The 16,346-nt window shown below is 43.5% G+C and overlaps 1 protein-coding gene across 3 annotated transcripts in view; it reads left to right on the forward strand.

Annotated features, from left to right (window-relative positions):
• Positions 1 to 16,346, forward strand: part of ZNF385A (zinc finger protein 385A) — a 257,364-nt gene that overhangs the window by 218,424 nt on the left and 22,594 nt on the right. For all 3 annotated transcript variants that reach the window (XM_069758715.1, XM_069758716.1, XM_069758717.1), the window contains one exon: positions 7,751 to 7,913. In XM_069758715.1, the coding sequence (XP_069614816.1) occupies positions 7,751 to 7,913 (163 nt within the window). The remainder of the gene's footprint in view (positions 1 to 7,750; positions 7,914 to 16,346) is intronic.

The raw sequence follows: 16,346 nt of genomic DNA on the forward strand, positions 1-16,346 counted from the left end.
ATTTCATTGCGGTTTTTCATATGATGCTTATAAAGTTGATTAAAAAGTCAGCAATTATCTCAGAATCATTTCATGTCTCCTTGGTTGGACTTGTGGCTTCATAAATCCAACCTTTCTGGCAACAAGGCGCTCGACAGATTCTCCTCTGTCCCGGGAGACTTCTGCTGTGTTGTGGATGGGTCCAGCCAAGAATTTTTCAGAGGCGACTTCCTGTTAATCCCCAGTTATCTAAACACTGAACTGAGGCAGCGTGGGGGGATATTAAGCGTATGTCGCGTCAATGGCAGCCAAAAGGGAAAACTGCTTCCTCCTTCTGCTCTCTCAACTGTTTTTCTCTGCTCCTTTTTGCTATTTGCACCAACAATATCATCTTGTTTTGATTTTTTTTTACATTTTCTCTCTGCCCAGCCTGCAATATTGAATGTCCTTTACTACCCCGGCACCTTTTATTTCATTTTCTTCATTTGTTCCTTCTATGCACTATTTCCTAATCATGCACCTATACAATTGTCTTACATTTATCGCTTCATGATATAGCCTTGTAGTGCAATAAACCAGAACCACAGATTTTGATAATATATCCATCTCCCATCTACTTTATATGGAAAGGACAGTCACAAATTTTTAGATAGACTGTGTTCTTAAAGGGAATCTATTAGCAGGTTTTTCCACATATAATCTGAGGGCAGGATGACGAAGGGCCCGAGACACTGATTTTAGTGATATGTCACTTATTACGCTGTGTTCTGATCTTTCAATACAATGAGTGTTTTATCGGTAGAAGATTATCACTAGAAGACCACAGCTCCCATGCATCCTGGTCCAACTCCACCTTGCATCTTCGTGTCAATATACGCTGTGCATAGAAAGCTGTGGTGTGGGCAGGATTAGCTTTCTGAGCTCTGCTACATACTGCATCTGAAAACTCTGATTGTATCACAACTGCTGCACCCAGTAAGCTAAATGATACATCACTGAAATCAGGGTGTCTTTCTCTACATTATGCGGCTCTCAGATAAGGTAGCGAAAAACTGGTGACAGATTCCCTTTAAAGACTAGACTGAATTTACTGACCATCGACAAGTTTTCGTGTCCTACATCACCAATGTCAGGTTCCCCCCGTTTTTTTTTAGCATAAAACACTTGTAAAAAGGTGGAGGTTTTAGTCTTTCTTTACCAGCATTATGGTGTAGTTTTTTTTGTAATTTGTAACATTTTTACATATATTCTTTTTTGGCATTTTCTCAGTCTTATAAAAAAAAAGACTATGGTAAAATCACCAGCATAACCACAAAAATGCATATTCTTCCATAGACTTATCTGGCTGCAGCCTTTTTGATCTACGAACAAAACAAAAATGGCAATAACAAAGTGACAAAAGTGCAGTAAAACACAGTGTATTAAATGATAAAGCCCTGCGCCCTGATCTTATACCCGTGTCTTTGAAAAAAGTTCAGCATTATTGAAAGCTTTTCTATGAATGATGTTTCTGTTTTTTTTTTTTTTGCAGCAGAATTCTCTGCAGCCAGATGTTGGTTTTAAGTTATAAGGAAACGAGAAAGACAATGCACAGTTTTTTTTTCTGTTTGTTCATTTTTACAGTTTTTGGCCTTTTTTTTTTTAAATACCAAAATTAAATGTAATTTTTCCACTGGCTTATGTACTGATGAGCCCTATAGGAAACCTTTTGGAGACTCTAAAGCCCCCTGTACACATTAGATAGCTATCTCACTAGACTCTTTGATCCACTCCACCAAGCGTTCCTGTTCCCATGTTCTCTATGAGAAAGCCACTGCCAAAGACCCCTGGCGGTAACTTATCTCTAGAGAACAAAAGGATTAACAGTCCAAAATTGGATATGCTGTATACTTAAAGGGAATCGGTCACCTCCTGGGTGCTTTTAAGCTATTACTATGGACATACAGGTGATAGAATTGTCAAAATAGTCCTACCTGTATGCCTCATAGCTGGGATCTTGTTGCTGAGAAATAGACTTTTAATCTTTTATGTTAATTAGTTCTTCCAGGCTCTGGGGCGTGCGGTGCCTGGAAGAAAACTCTGCCTCCGGCATTAATTTGTGTACCACCCAACTCCCATAAATGTCACAGTGTCATGTGATGTGCAGTTGTGGCACCAGAATCCCGCGCCTGCGCCATGCACTTGGGCTATTATACCTACCTTGTCTTCCCTTCAATGCCCTTAGCAAGGTGGAAAAGGTAAGTATAATTGCGCGAGTGGAGGCAAGTGAAAAACATACTTGGTGGTAAGTCAAAGTATAACTTTTGCACCCATTCCAGAAATTTTTCTCTAATCCAGTTTCCTAGATTCCCTAGGCAGTTCTCTACATTCCCTGTCATGGAAAATAAATAGTTAAAAAGAAAAACCCCTATTCTCACTATATCCAAAATTACGAATAAAAATGTATCCTGAAATGCTTCATACTTCTAGTGTCTTGGACGCGTGTTATCAGCGAGGCAACGAATGAGAGAATTCTCCAAGAATATATTTCATTTATACATTTAGTCAGTGTGGCTGAAAAGCAAAAAATGTCATACAATGAAATCTTGGCCTAGATGCCGGGCTCTGAACACCCGCACTACAGCAGCCAGCAAGGTCTGTTAGTGTTTGAGAGTCCGGCATGGGGTATAACGATCCGTTACCGAAATTCCCGACTCTGTATGTTTACACGCATTTAATTGTTTGTGCACACGGATGTATATAGAACGCGGAGACATGTTATAGGCAGCCGCTCTTCACATGCCTCTGCGGCCTGCAGCGTGGGAACGTAGACTTAGACAGCTGACCCCGGGTCACTGGCGATGCAAATAGTTTACAGTAAGGTTCCCTGGTTGTATATATAACTTCTACATGGCCGACATTGCTATCACTCTTAGCTGCTCTTGTTTCTTGTGGATTTTCCAATATTTCTGGGAGACTCTTCATCAGGAGCGGCATTCCATTGTGACAGTGTTATACAGCTCTTAAGCCAACACCGTTATCTTGACGTGGATATATCATCTGGTTTATACTAATTAGAAACATACTGAAACATATTTTTTATCTTCTGATTGTAGATGCTTTATTCTGTTTTCTTCTTGTAGGGGTGTCCATCATACTCCTGGTCTACACCATGGCCATTCTGCCACTATGAGAGAGGACATGGTTAGAAAACTGCGCAGAAAACTGCGCAGCACTCTGCGTCCCTGTGCAGTTTTCGTATTGTCTGCAGCACATCCCCTATTTCCGCGATTCCGTCAGCAATGATTATTTTGAAGGCCACATAAAGGTTGTAATGAGCTGACAAACAGGCATTTTGTTTGTTTCTTGGCCGACCCGCTGCTATGTTTACAAGGGCCAATGATTGGGAATGAGCCTTCTTCGGAATGCCCATTAACACGGGAGGGAAAGGGTGCTGACTCATAGATTGTTAGGTCCCACGGTTTGGCTGCAGTTTGCAAGAGAAGACTGATGGAGCCTGAGAAAAAGCCTAGATGATCTCTACCATGAGTGTCCCACTGGGGGTCAATAAAAACATTAAAAAATACTTATAAATGGTGTAATGTGAATCCACAAGTTCTTATTTCAGTTTAAAGGGGTGGCCTGATCATAAGCTACAAACCTGCAGTCACTCTTTGTGACCGCGGACTTGTGAATCCTCACATCGTGCACACTGTGAGGATTCTCCGGGGTCATGTGACTGCAGGTATGCGATAGGCGTACATGTGGTCACTTGCAGACTAGAGGAGCATGGCCTCGCTTAAAGCAAGTGTATTTGCCGGAAACATCCTAGTCAAAATGTAGCCAGGAGTATGCATATTGCATATTTGCGGTCACGTGACCGGCCGCTCCTGGCACTGGCACCACAGAATCCTCACAGCACACAGTGCTCGCAATGTGAGGATTCACAAGTCTGCAGGCACATAGAGTGACTGCAGACATGTAGCATAGATCCAGACAACCCCTTTATGATAGGAATGATAGGATTCCCTATATCTCCTGTGTTAAGCTGCCCATACAAGTCAGATAGGTGTCGGCATAGCGCCCATTCGGGCGACGTATATCGCTCCCTCCTACTCCCCCATAAGGCCTGACCAAGCGTTAATATACTGAGGTGTTCACATTCAATCTGCCCAATACTTCTCTCCCTGGTATCATTTATCAGGAGAGAGTCAGAAGACCCCCATAAGTATTAGACGGTCGCCTGGGCCCACCAAGCTTCGTGAGCTCAGACCACTTTAATAAGTATGACGGCCGGTACATCTAAGGTTATTTCAACCCTTTGGCAGAGCCAATCTCTAGGAGCTTTCCTCAGATGTCCCAAAGGGAAAATTCCTACTTGTCAGCAAATGCACGAAAGAAACCAGATAAATAGTTGCTTTGCTCTAATTCTGCTGATATCACTATTTCAACATTTTAGGAATGAATGTGAAATATTTTGTAACTTTTACATCACCTTTTACAAAATAATAATGCTACAAGTAAACCATATGGATACCGCATCAAAAGTGGATGATTTTTTTTTTTGCCCTTATTTTATTCCTGCTGGTCTCCTGAGTATTCATGTTTTTTTAAAATGGAAAATAGTCACCAGGTTTCTGATACCTCATCTGAAATCATCATGATGTAGGGGCAGAGAACATGATTCCTGTGGTTCATCACCTACTTTACTGCGTGCTGCAGTTTGATTAAAATCTGTTTTCTCTTCAGCAGATGTAGCAGTTCTCTGAATGCTGAGCTCTGTATAACCTGCCCACACCCCTGATTGGCAGCTTCTGTGTACACTGTGTATAAGGAGAAAGCTGGCAATTAGTGTTGGGGGTGAGGTAGGACTACCTGGCAGCAGGTTTACTATATTCCTCTAGTGATAAGCTCTTGCTGATAAAACAGTGATTTTATAAATAGTACATCCAACAAACCAGTAAGTGACACATCACTGGAATCAGGGTCTCTGTCCCTGCATCATGCTGCTCTCAGATCAGAAAGCACAAACCTGGTGGCAGATTTTGTTTTAATACTCTTTATGGTTCTAGAAATATGGGCTTTTTTGTTTAGCGCTGCTTTTTATGGTCTTTACCATGGGGGCGGTGCTCACATGATTTTCTAGGGGAAGGATTTTAGGCTGCTCTGCATTATCACTCTCTTGGAAAGACCGCAACATTAGTACTAAATATAAAGGTTCATACCTCTGAAAAACAGAATATTCAGGAGACCAGCAACAGCAAAAATAGAAACAGCGCCTTTTCTGGGCAGCAGCGGGCTGCTGATTTTAGGCTGAGGGGGCCTATATCAATGGTCTCTTACCAGCCTGAGAATAGCAGCCCCCAGCTGTGAGCTTTAGCAAGGCTGGTTGTTTTTTATTATTGATTTAAATAGTTAAAAAAAATAGTGTAGGGACCCTCTATTCTTGATATCCAGCCTTGTTAAAGCTGGGGGTTGCTGGTTGGTTCAATAAAATAGGGGGGCACCCACATCGGGTTTTTCATTCATTTATTTCTGAACGATCGCAGCCGGCGGCTATGGAATACCCCGATCATCCGAACCTACTGTCACTGCTATTAGCGGCAGCAGGTGTGGGATGATGGGGGTAACAGTCCTAAAAGCCCCCACCTGCTGTTGTTCGGACCTTAATATAACGCTCATCATTCTCAAGAGCAGGGGAGAATGATGAAAGCCGTCTTCAGCACCAGCCACCGGGGAACAGCGCTTACTGTAGCGCTTCTTCCTCAGCGGCCATCCAAGTCACACGGAGGATATCAATGTGCGTTCTACATGTGCACGTGTGCGGGATGTTTTGCCATCCGTGCTGATGCTATAAAACGGACATGCCAGCATGTTTCGCCCATGGACACACGGTCCGTGGAAGCACACTGACGTGCACAGACCCATTCATTTGAATGGTTCTACGTGTGTACGTGTCTCCAGTACTTGTGAAAACTGTCACCACACGTACCAGAGACACTGACGTGTGAAGGGGCCTATTACTGTATAGAGTAGTGTAGTCCACTAAGTTATTTTTTTTTACTTTTTCTGCTTTATACTCACATAAAACAGCCAGATGGACCTTAAAGGGATATTCCATTCTTAAAGATCCTATTCCACAGTGTATTAGGTGTAATAATAATAATATTAGCAAATACCCCAAATAGAAATGCAGAATAGTTCATTATGTCACTTACCCTATGTGCAGGGCTTTGCAGTAGCTTAGGTATTCATGGTTACGACCAGGGGTGTAACTACAACAGGTGCAGGGGTTGCAGTCGCACCCAGCCCTGGACCCTAGGTGACCCTAAAAGTCCCTTTGGCCTACAGAAAAAGACTATTGCAATTAAAGATTTAAAATTTTTGGGGACCCTGTTGGAGCTTTTGCATCGGAGCCCATGAGTTTCAAGTTACGCCACTGGTTAGGACCACTAACAACTAACTAACTAGCTGTTGCTATATGAGTGCTTGTAACCATGGATACCTAAGCTACATCAATGCCCTGCACATGAGTGTACGTGACATAGTGAATCAGAAGAACTATACTACATATTTTATTGAAGGTATGTGCTAATATTATTATTATTATTATTATTATTACATCTACTTCGTATCGGGATAGTATCTTGGAGATTAAAGGGAATCTGTCAGACTCAGAAGGTGTTTTTCTATGCAATCTGGAATCAGCATGATATAAGGTCAGAGACCCTGATTACAGTGATGCATCTGTTGGTTTAATGGTTGCAGCAGTTGTGATAAAAGCACAGTTTTCTCTGCAGCAGATCTAATAGAGTTTGGAGGTGTGTATATAACCCCCCCCCCCCCCCCACACACACACACACACACACCACTGATTTGCAGCTTTCATACATTGTACATTGTATATTGACCCCTGACGGGGTTGGGCCAGGAGGCACAAGACATCTAGTCCTGTAGTGATAATCTCCTGCTGATAAAACACTGATTTTTTTTTGAAACAGCAACACACAGCCTAGCAAGTGACACATCACTGGAATCAGGGTCTCTGCTCCTACATCATTCTGCTCTCAGATTACATGACAAAAACCTGATGATAGATTCTCTTTACACGTTTAGCAGGATCTTCCCCAGAGATGCAAACTGGATACAAATATTGTGATGTGAACAGGAATAAACTTCAATGAACTCAGGAACTTGCCTACATATATGGACCTCCTCTTCTCCACCACTTGGTTTTCAATTCTGTAGGAAAGCTGGTTGACAACATATATGGATACTTTACAGATGGCCATGTTGACAGTCATACAATTTACAAGACAGGAGACACGGGACAAACGGTCACCCGTGTGCAGTCTTAAGGCTTTTTGTAATGGGGTTATGTTGCCTGACAGGTCTTTTCCTCCATTGCATTGCTAACAGTGACATAAAGAGTCTCATATGCCTTGTAACATCAGCCATACAGTGTACAGGAAGTCATTTATATGCTCGGTTATTGGTCCTTCAGGAATAACTCTGGGAATATAACGGAATAATTGGTGGTGAATGGAATAGGGAATAGCGAAAATCTCACAATGAAATAATCCAGCTTCCCATTGCTCTGTCCTGCTGTCACCAAATGCTGCTTTCCCAGGCAGTGGCAATGATCTCACATGTAGTGACAGTTGGGCAGCACGCGGTTACACGGCGCTGCACATGGCATCCGCGGCTCTCGTATTAGCTCTGCACAGATAATCTGCTACTTACCATTATAACCACTGTGATTACAATTGTTCGTATTTTTTTTTTCTTGCAGAGTCAAGCTGAGGCACATTATAAAGGGAATCGGCATGCTCGAAGAGTTAAAGGGATTGAGAATGCCAAAACCCGGCAGAAAGAGGGAGGGCAAGATGGAGACAGAAGCACCCCTATGATCAGTCCTGTGCCCAGTGCCAGCGAGAGTGATACAGACAGCAAAGGTGACTGAGATAACACTGCTTCTTCCTTCTTTATCCATCCATGTCAGAACATGTTGTCATGAGATTTACCGGTCAGTGTAATGTGCAAAGAGGGGATCCGACTGCAAATAATGTCAGCGCATCACATCCTCAAAGCATTTCCTCAATATGTTTGGACGCCCTCCAAGCCCACGTGTGGTTGACCGATTCCCATTTTAGAATTCGAAACCTTGTGTATCTCTATAAATTTTGCAGATTTTTTACATATTTCTGTGCCAGGAAAACCCTTTGGGGGTAGAACTTTTCAATTTAAAGCAGAGCCTTAGCTAACGTTCCCAAATATTCAGCTTGGTTCTCTAGCGCTAGATCAGACTGGTTTACTCGTGATTCCTCGGGACCAACTACATCCATGGTTAAAAGAAGAAACTTTAATGAAACTCAATAGAAAATCGCACACTAGTGCTTCCACTATGGTGCAAAGAGCAGCATATAACAATGCACTGACAACCTATGAGCGTACAAAATGTGTATAGAAATACAATAAACAGTGAATGTGCTAATATGCACCAAATGAGACCTAAAACTTTTGAAAGAGGACAAAGACGCGGTAACCATAGGAGTATATAAAGCTCGTTTCTATAGTTGTGGATAACCTTATGGGTAATATGCTGACGTGAACCATTTCCTGGATAGATGGGGTCCCAATGTCGATTGGTGATCTTCCCACGACATAAATATTCTGGTAGCAAGGAAAAGTGAGATTACGTCCTCGGCGCCCCGGGTGGTGGCGCTGCCTGGACTCAAAAGAAAAGACTGCTGATCCATCAGTGTGACGACACCTGATACAGGAACTTCCATGAGCCCCAAAATTCATACACCTTTCAGAAGTAGTGCCCTCCTTCTTAAAGGATTGATAATTGGTAACCCTGAGGAAGGAGGATGCTACCTCTGGAAGGTGTAAGATATTTTGGCTTACTAGGAGTCCCGTAGAAGCTTTAGTCACACTGCTCGAGCAGCAGTCTTTGATTGTAAGTCCAAGCGGTGCCATCGGCGTGGGCGCCATGGACATAATCTCACTTTTCATTGCGACCAGAGGATTTATCCTTGCAGGGAGATCACCCATCGACACTGGAACCACATCTACTCAGGAAATCGTTTCTGTCAACTTATTACCTGTTATGAATGTGTTCACACTCACACCAGGGAATCGCTGCACCTACACCCAACTCTGGTACAGAATAGAAAGGCCTAGCCGCACAGCTAAAAACACCACCTTGGACCTGGCTCCCAAAAAGGCTGACGTATGAGTAGCTCCTGAGGAACCAGAGGGTAGGCCGCAGCACACTACCAACAAGTGTGAGGAGAGATGCAAGAACCCAATGAGAGAAACTAAGACACATTCAAATATGGTGATAAATGTAATATGGTAATAAAAGTAAACAGTAAGTCCTCCCAAGAACCGAACAAAGATTATTATTATTATTATTTATTTATATAGCACCATTGATTCCATGGTGCTGTACATGAGAAGGAGTTATATACAAGTTACAAATATCACATACAGTAAACAAACTAACAATGACGGACTGATACAGAGGGGCGAGGACCCTGCCTTTGTGGGCTTACATTCTACAGGATTATGGGGAAGGAGACAGTAGGTTGAGGGTTGCAGGAGCTCCGGTGTTGGTGAGGCGGTAGCTCCGGTGTTGGTGAGGCGGTAGCTCCGATAGTGATGAGGCAGCAGCGGTGTCAGTGCAGGCTGTAGGCTTTCCTGAAGAGATGAGTTTTCAGGTTCCGTCTGAAGGATCCAACTGTGGTTGATAGTCGGACGTGTTGGGGCAGAGAGTTCCAGAGGATGGGGGATATTCGGGAGAAGTCTTGGAGGCGATTGGATGAGGAGCGAATAAGTGTGGAGGAGAGAAGGAGGTCTTGGGAGGACTGGAGATTATGTGAGGGAAGAGATCGGGAGATTAGTTCAGAGATATATGGAGGAGACAGGTTGTGTATGGCTTTGTAGGTCAGTATTAGTAATTTGAACTGGATACGCTGAGGGAATGGGAGCCAGTGAAGAGATTTGCAGAGGGGGGAAGCGGAGGAGTAGCGAGGAGAGAGATGGATTAGTCGGGCAGCAGAGTTAAGGATGGACTGGAGAGGTGCAAGGGTGTTAGCAGGAAGGCCAGAGAAAAGGATGTTGCAGTAGTCAAGGCGGGAGATGATGAGGGCGTGCACAAGCATTTTAGTAGATTGGGGGTTGAGGAAAGGACGGATCCTGGAGATATTTTTGAGCTGGAGGCGACAGGAGGTGGAAAGAGCTTGGATGTGTGGTTAAATGTGTGGATAAAAAGGAAAAGTTGCTGGGTGGGAAAACAAACTAACTTACTGCAAGACTACAACAGAAGTTTACTCAGCAAGGTAATCCCCTAAGATGAAGAGCTGGAACTCCTAACTGTTCTTCCATCAGGAAATATAGCCAGCAAGGAAGTGCAGAGATTGGATACTATATAAAACCCCACCCAGAACATAATAAGGCAAACCAAAATGGGAAAATGGAAAACATGTGGAAAGGAGCAAACCAAGAAGGTAGAATAAAGGCCCCTTCATATTAAGCGACGCTGCAGCGATACCGACAACGATCCGGATCGCTGCAGCGTCGCTGTTTGGTCGCTGGAGAGCTGTCACACAGACAGCTCTCCAGCGACCAACGATCCTGAAGTCCCCGGGTAACCAGGGTAAACATCGGGTTACTAAGCGCAGGGCCGCGCTTAGTAACCCGATGTTTACCCTGGTTACCAGCGTAAAAGTAAAAAAAAAAAAACACTACATACTTACCTACCGCTGTCTGTCCCCGGAGCTGTGCTCTGCACTCTTCCTGTACTGGCTGTGAGCACAGCGGCCGGAAAGCAAAGCGGTGATGTCACCGCTCTGCTTTCCGGCTGACCGATGCTCACAGCCAGTGCAGGAGGAGTGCAGAGCACAGCGCCGGGGACAGACAGCGGTAGGTAAGTATGTAGTGTTTGTTTTTTTTTATTTTTACGCTGGTAACCAGGGTAAACATCGGGTTACTAAGCGCGGCCCTGCGCTTAGTTACCCGATGTTTACCCTGGTTACCAGTGAAGACATCGCTGGATCGGTGTCACACACGCCGATCCAGCGATGTCCACGGGAGATCCAGCGACGAAATAAAGTTCTGGACTTTGTTTAGCGACCAACGATCTCCCAGCAGGGGCCTGATCGTTGGTCGCTGTCACACATAACGATTTCCTTAACGATATCGTTGCTACGTCACAAAAAGCAACGATATCGTTAACGATATCGTTATGTGTGAAGGTACCTTAAGGATTTAGGAACAATCAGCATTTGGACAGGCAAGGATAAAAGCTATAGCTCAACGGGCAGAAGAACAGAAGAACTGACCACAAAGTAACAGGTCATTGGATCGGATTCACAAACTGAGCCCTGACATCACCCATAAGGTTATCCACTGTCACGGATAACAGCTGGGGGATGGCCACACAAATCTTACCACTGTTTGTCACAGATGACACCGGAGAGATCACACTGCTGCCACCAATTGTCAAGGTTATACAGCCAGGGAATTTAAATGTTCATCAACTTTGGCATTGAATAAAGACACCTTATCCTGCTAAAAGATGATATTCCCATTGTCATGGGGGGTTCTTAGTTTATAGCCATGTTTATGTAGGTGGTTCACGTTAAAGTAACATCCACATGAATGCTGGGACCGAAGGTTTCCCAGAAGAACACTGCCCATAGCATCATGCCTTCTCCCAATTGTTCATTCGGGAGACATCTTCTCCCCAGGTATTGAATGCACATTTACATGAAGTAAAAGCAAACAAAGGCATAATTTGGAAGAGGCCAGCTTTGCCCTTTGTTTCATGACCTTTGTAGGTGCTTTCAGCATGTGTGCCCTGATTACTCTACAGCTATGAAGACCCATACAGAGTTGCAGTTCATTGTTCATAATTATTAGTATTTTTTTCTGTAATTTCTATTTTAGTAGCTCTCCTGTGAGACTGGATGAGACATGCCTTCACTGAGCCTAAGATGTTGATGACGCTGTCACTGGCTCACTGGCTGTCCTTCCTTGGATCACTTTTAGTAGTTACTACAACTGGATTCCAGTTACACCCTCCAATACCTGCCATTGTGGAGATGCTCTGAACCAGTCATCTAGCCTTCTTAATTTGGCCCTAATCAGAGTTGCTCAGATCCTTCCACTGATCCATATTTCATGTTTTCAACACATCGACTAGTCCTAGAGTGGTGCCATTGTCATTATTATTATTATTTATTATTATAGCGCCATTTATTCCATGGTGCTTTACATGTGAGGAGGGGGTATACATAATAAAAACAAGTACAATAATCTTAAACAATACAGGTCACAACTGGTACAGGAGGAGAGAGGACCCTGCCCGCGAGGGCTCACAATCTACAAGGTCATGAGATCAAAGTTGTTATTGTCACCTCTTCATAGTTTTAATGTTTTGGCTGATTGGGGGAAATGACTACATTGTATTGAAACAGTAGCATCAGATCTGTTCTGCATCATTTTAAACCTTTTCTTCATTATATGAAATCTTAGGATAATTTGTAGCAACTTAATGGTGCTCTCTAGGGATCCAATTTTAAGGGTGTGGGGTATTTAGTTGCTCCACAACTGGGGAAGATGTAAAATTGTGCCAAATGACACAGAGGTTTGCTAATTATACTTTAGGACTTTCAAACTCTTTCCATATGAGCCTGATATAACAGGTCATTGAAAGAGCATTAACCCTTTGCATCACAAAGCTAATTCCTCGTTTGCATTATATAGCTGAACTCTCACACTAAAGGTACCATCACACTCAGCGACGCTGCAGCGATATAGACAACGAGCCGATCGCTGCTGCGTCGCTGTTTAGGTCGCTGTAGAGACGTCAAACACAGCAACTCCAGAACGATGCAGGAGCGATCCAGTGACGTAACGGCGACTCACTTATCGTTCTCGCTGGTCATTAGCTCCATGTAAAACATTGCTGGCATCGTTGCTTTTGCTGTCAAACATGACGATACACGCCGACCTGACAACCAAATAAAGTTCTGGACTTCTAGATCCGACCAGCGATGGCACAGTGGGATCCAGATCGCTGCTGCGTGTCAAACACAACGAGATCGCTATCCAGGACGCTGCAACGTCACGGATCGATGTCGTTCTCGTTGTAAAGTTGCTGAGTGTGACGGTACCTTTACCTTTTTGTATTACGAAAGTAAATGCATTTTCAGCACTAAAGTGGTCAAAGAAACATTATCAAATACCTTATCAGGGACTGAATAAACATTCTCAAATACTTTATCAGGGAGTTCTGTGCTAATAGAGGAGACTCTCTAGAGTATTATTATCTACTAAATGGTGGTCCGATTCTAACACATCGGGTATTCTAGAATATATATATGTATGTATGTATGTATATAGCCGCCACATAGTTATATAGCACAGGCCACGTAGTATATAGGAGCCATGTAGTATATAGCAGACAAATACTACGTGGCCTGTGCTATATTTTATGTGGCTGCTATATACATATATACATATTGTAGAATACCCGATGCATTAATACAGGCCACGCAGTAAATAACACAGGCCACGTACCATATAACACTGGCCACATAATATATAACACAGCCCACGTAGTATATAACACAGCCCACGTAGTATATATCACAGCCCACGTAGTATGTAACACAGGCCACGTAGCATATAACACAGGCCATGTAGCATATAACACAGCCCACGTAGTATATAACACAGCCCACGTAATATATAGCACAGCCCACATAATATCTAACACTGGCCATAGAAGTAAATAGTTCCATACAGCTTCATATGACACACGACTACTCCGCACAGCTGGGACCACCGTACACATAGATCACTATGCCCGGGCCCGGTCACTCACCGTGTAATTAAAATAAAAAATAGTTATATACTCACCCGCCGGGGTCCAGCGAAGCTGTGCCTATGCGCGCGGCTGCCGCCATCTTTCGTTCCCAGGATGCATTGCGAAATTACCCAGATGACTTAGCGGTCTCGCGAGACTGCTAAGTCTTCTGGGTAATTTCGCAATGCATCTCTGGGAACAGAAGCTGGCGGCAGGCGCGAGCGCATCGTCGGACGACGGAAGGTGAGAATAGCAGGTTTTTTGTTTTTTTATTATCTTTAACATTAGATCTTTTTACTATTGATGCTGCATAGGCAGCATCAATAGTAAAAAGTTGGGGACACACAGGGTTAATAGCAGCGTTAACGGAGTACGTTACCTGCGGCATAACGCGGTCCGTTGCCGCTGGCATTAACCCTGTGAGAGCGGTGACTGGACAGGAGTATGGAGCGGGCGCCGGGCACTGACTGGACGGAAGTAGTGAGGGACTAATTCTCGACCTGACTGTGCCTGTCGCTGATTGGTCGTGGCAGCCAGGACAGGCAGCTGGCGAGACCAATCAGCGACGCGGGATTTCCGTTACAGACAGACAGACGGAAGAACCCCTTAGACAATTATATACATAGATTATGGACTCAAACTAATGGAATTATACTGGCGAATTGCTCAAATTTAAATGTTTGCTGTATTAAATATAAAGGGACGGTCTTTAAGCGACAGTAAACGATAGATTTGTTTGAGTAGTTTACATGATATTGAAAATTGTGGACGGGTGTATTTAGACAGTTCAAAGCCCAATAGTAACAAAAGTAGTATTGTGGGATTAGGTGTATAATTATCGGCTATCTGCAAGGCATGTAATGTGTATACCATACAAGTAGTGTCGTCAGAGAGGAAGAGGACAGGAACTTTAGTGTCACTATTCTACCCTTTAAAGGGCCTTTCCACATGACTAAGGATAAGAAGCCAAACCAGACACTCCATTTACAGATATGTTTCGGAAAGTTTGCTCCTCATCAGTGCAAAGCAGGAGAGCTCTTCTGGCTGGGTGAGAGGCCTCTGACAGATGGTTCAAAGGGAATCTGTCAGCAAGTATTTGCTATGTAATCTGAGGACAGCATGAGTTAGGGGTTGAGACACAGATTTCAGGGATGTGTCACCTATTAGGTTGCGTGCTGTTGTAAGAATACAATGAATGTTTTATCGCCAGGAGATTATCACTGCCTGGACTACAGCTCCTGTGATCCCTGGTCCATCCACACATTCTCCTCTCATAAGCAGCTCACTGTCAATAGACAATATACATAGAGAGCCTGGTGGGCGGCGAAATTAACTTTCTGAGCTCTGCTACATCTAAAAACTCTGTGTCAAAACTGCTGCACCCAGTAAACTAAGTGATACATCGCTGGAATCTGGGTCTCTTTTCCTACATTATGCTGCTCTCCGGTAAGGTGGCAAAAATCTTGTGACAGATTCCCTTAAGGGGTAAAATTTCTCCTTGTGTAGAGTGCCAAGTCAATGTAAGGAGAAACAAACCTGACACTCCAATCATGCATTTAATAAGCATTACATAAAAATAATCACTATTTAAACAATTTATCTGTAACGAAAAGGTGAATAGAGATGAGCGAACCCAAACTTAAAAGTTTGGGGTTTGTGCCGGACAGTTAGTATCCGGTGCTAAACTCTGAACACGGGCTTCTTTCAATGTTCAGAGTTCCGTGGTATGTCCGGAGGTAGGAGAGAGAGGGAGGGAAACAGAGAAGAGAGACACATTTTCCAGATCCAAAATCCCCAAAACTGGATCTCCATTGTTTTCAATGGGGTTCAGTTTCTGGTTTAAGTTCAGCTAAAGTGTCAGTGCCCGAAAGTTCAGGTCGGGTACCAGAACATGAACTTCCATGGATCTGCTCTTCCGTAAAGGTGAATAAATGGTACAGAACCTAAAATGTAGAAACATCAAATCCTAGTAGTTATTTAGGTCATCTCATAGCAGCGGTGGAGAATAGATCTATCAATGTGGCATCTGCTCATATGGATCTACTGACCTGTGACACATCACGATGGTACAATATTTATCTTGTTGATGTTCCACTTATAACCTTTCTATATTATAATATAAAACACTAAGCAAAAACTGATCCATGGCTTCTCCGATTTGTTTGAGAAAGCGCTTTCCTGTTGAGGGTCTGGCTTTAGGTACTTCCAGCCAGAACTAATTCAGATTTACTGTCAAGTGCTAAAATCTGGCATTTGGTTCCAAGTACTAGAGCCAAATGTTGATGATGCCTTGGATATGACATCATCTTCACCTTGCATAAACCTAGCGTGGAGGATGTGCCATGCAGCATGCCTCATTCAGTATTATGGACCTTTCCTGTAGGTCATCAGGTTGGTTCCAACGAAGATTGGCATAAAGAACTGACAGCAGGATCTCAAACACAGTTTACATCTCCGTAGTTGGCTCAAGACTCTGACTTTCCTATAAAATGGTCTTTTTCTATGTAAC

The sequence above is a fragment of the Ranitomeya imitator genome, chromosome 3 (genome assembly GCF_032444005.1).
Source record: "Ranitomeya imitator isolate aRanImi1 chromosome 3, aRanImi1.pri, whole genome shotgun sequence".
In the NCBI taxonomy this organism is placed as follows: Eukaryota; Metazoa; Chordata; class Amphibia; order Anura; family Dendrobatidae; genus Ranitomeya; species Ranitomeya imitator.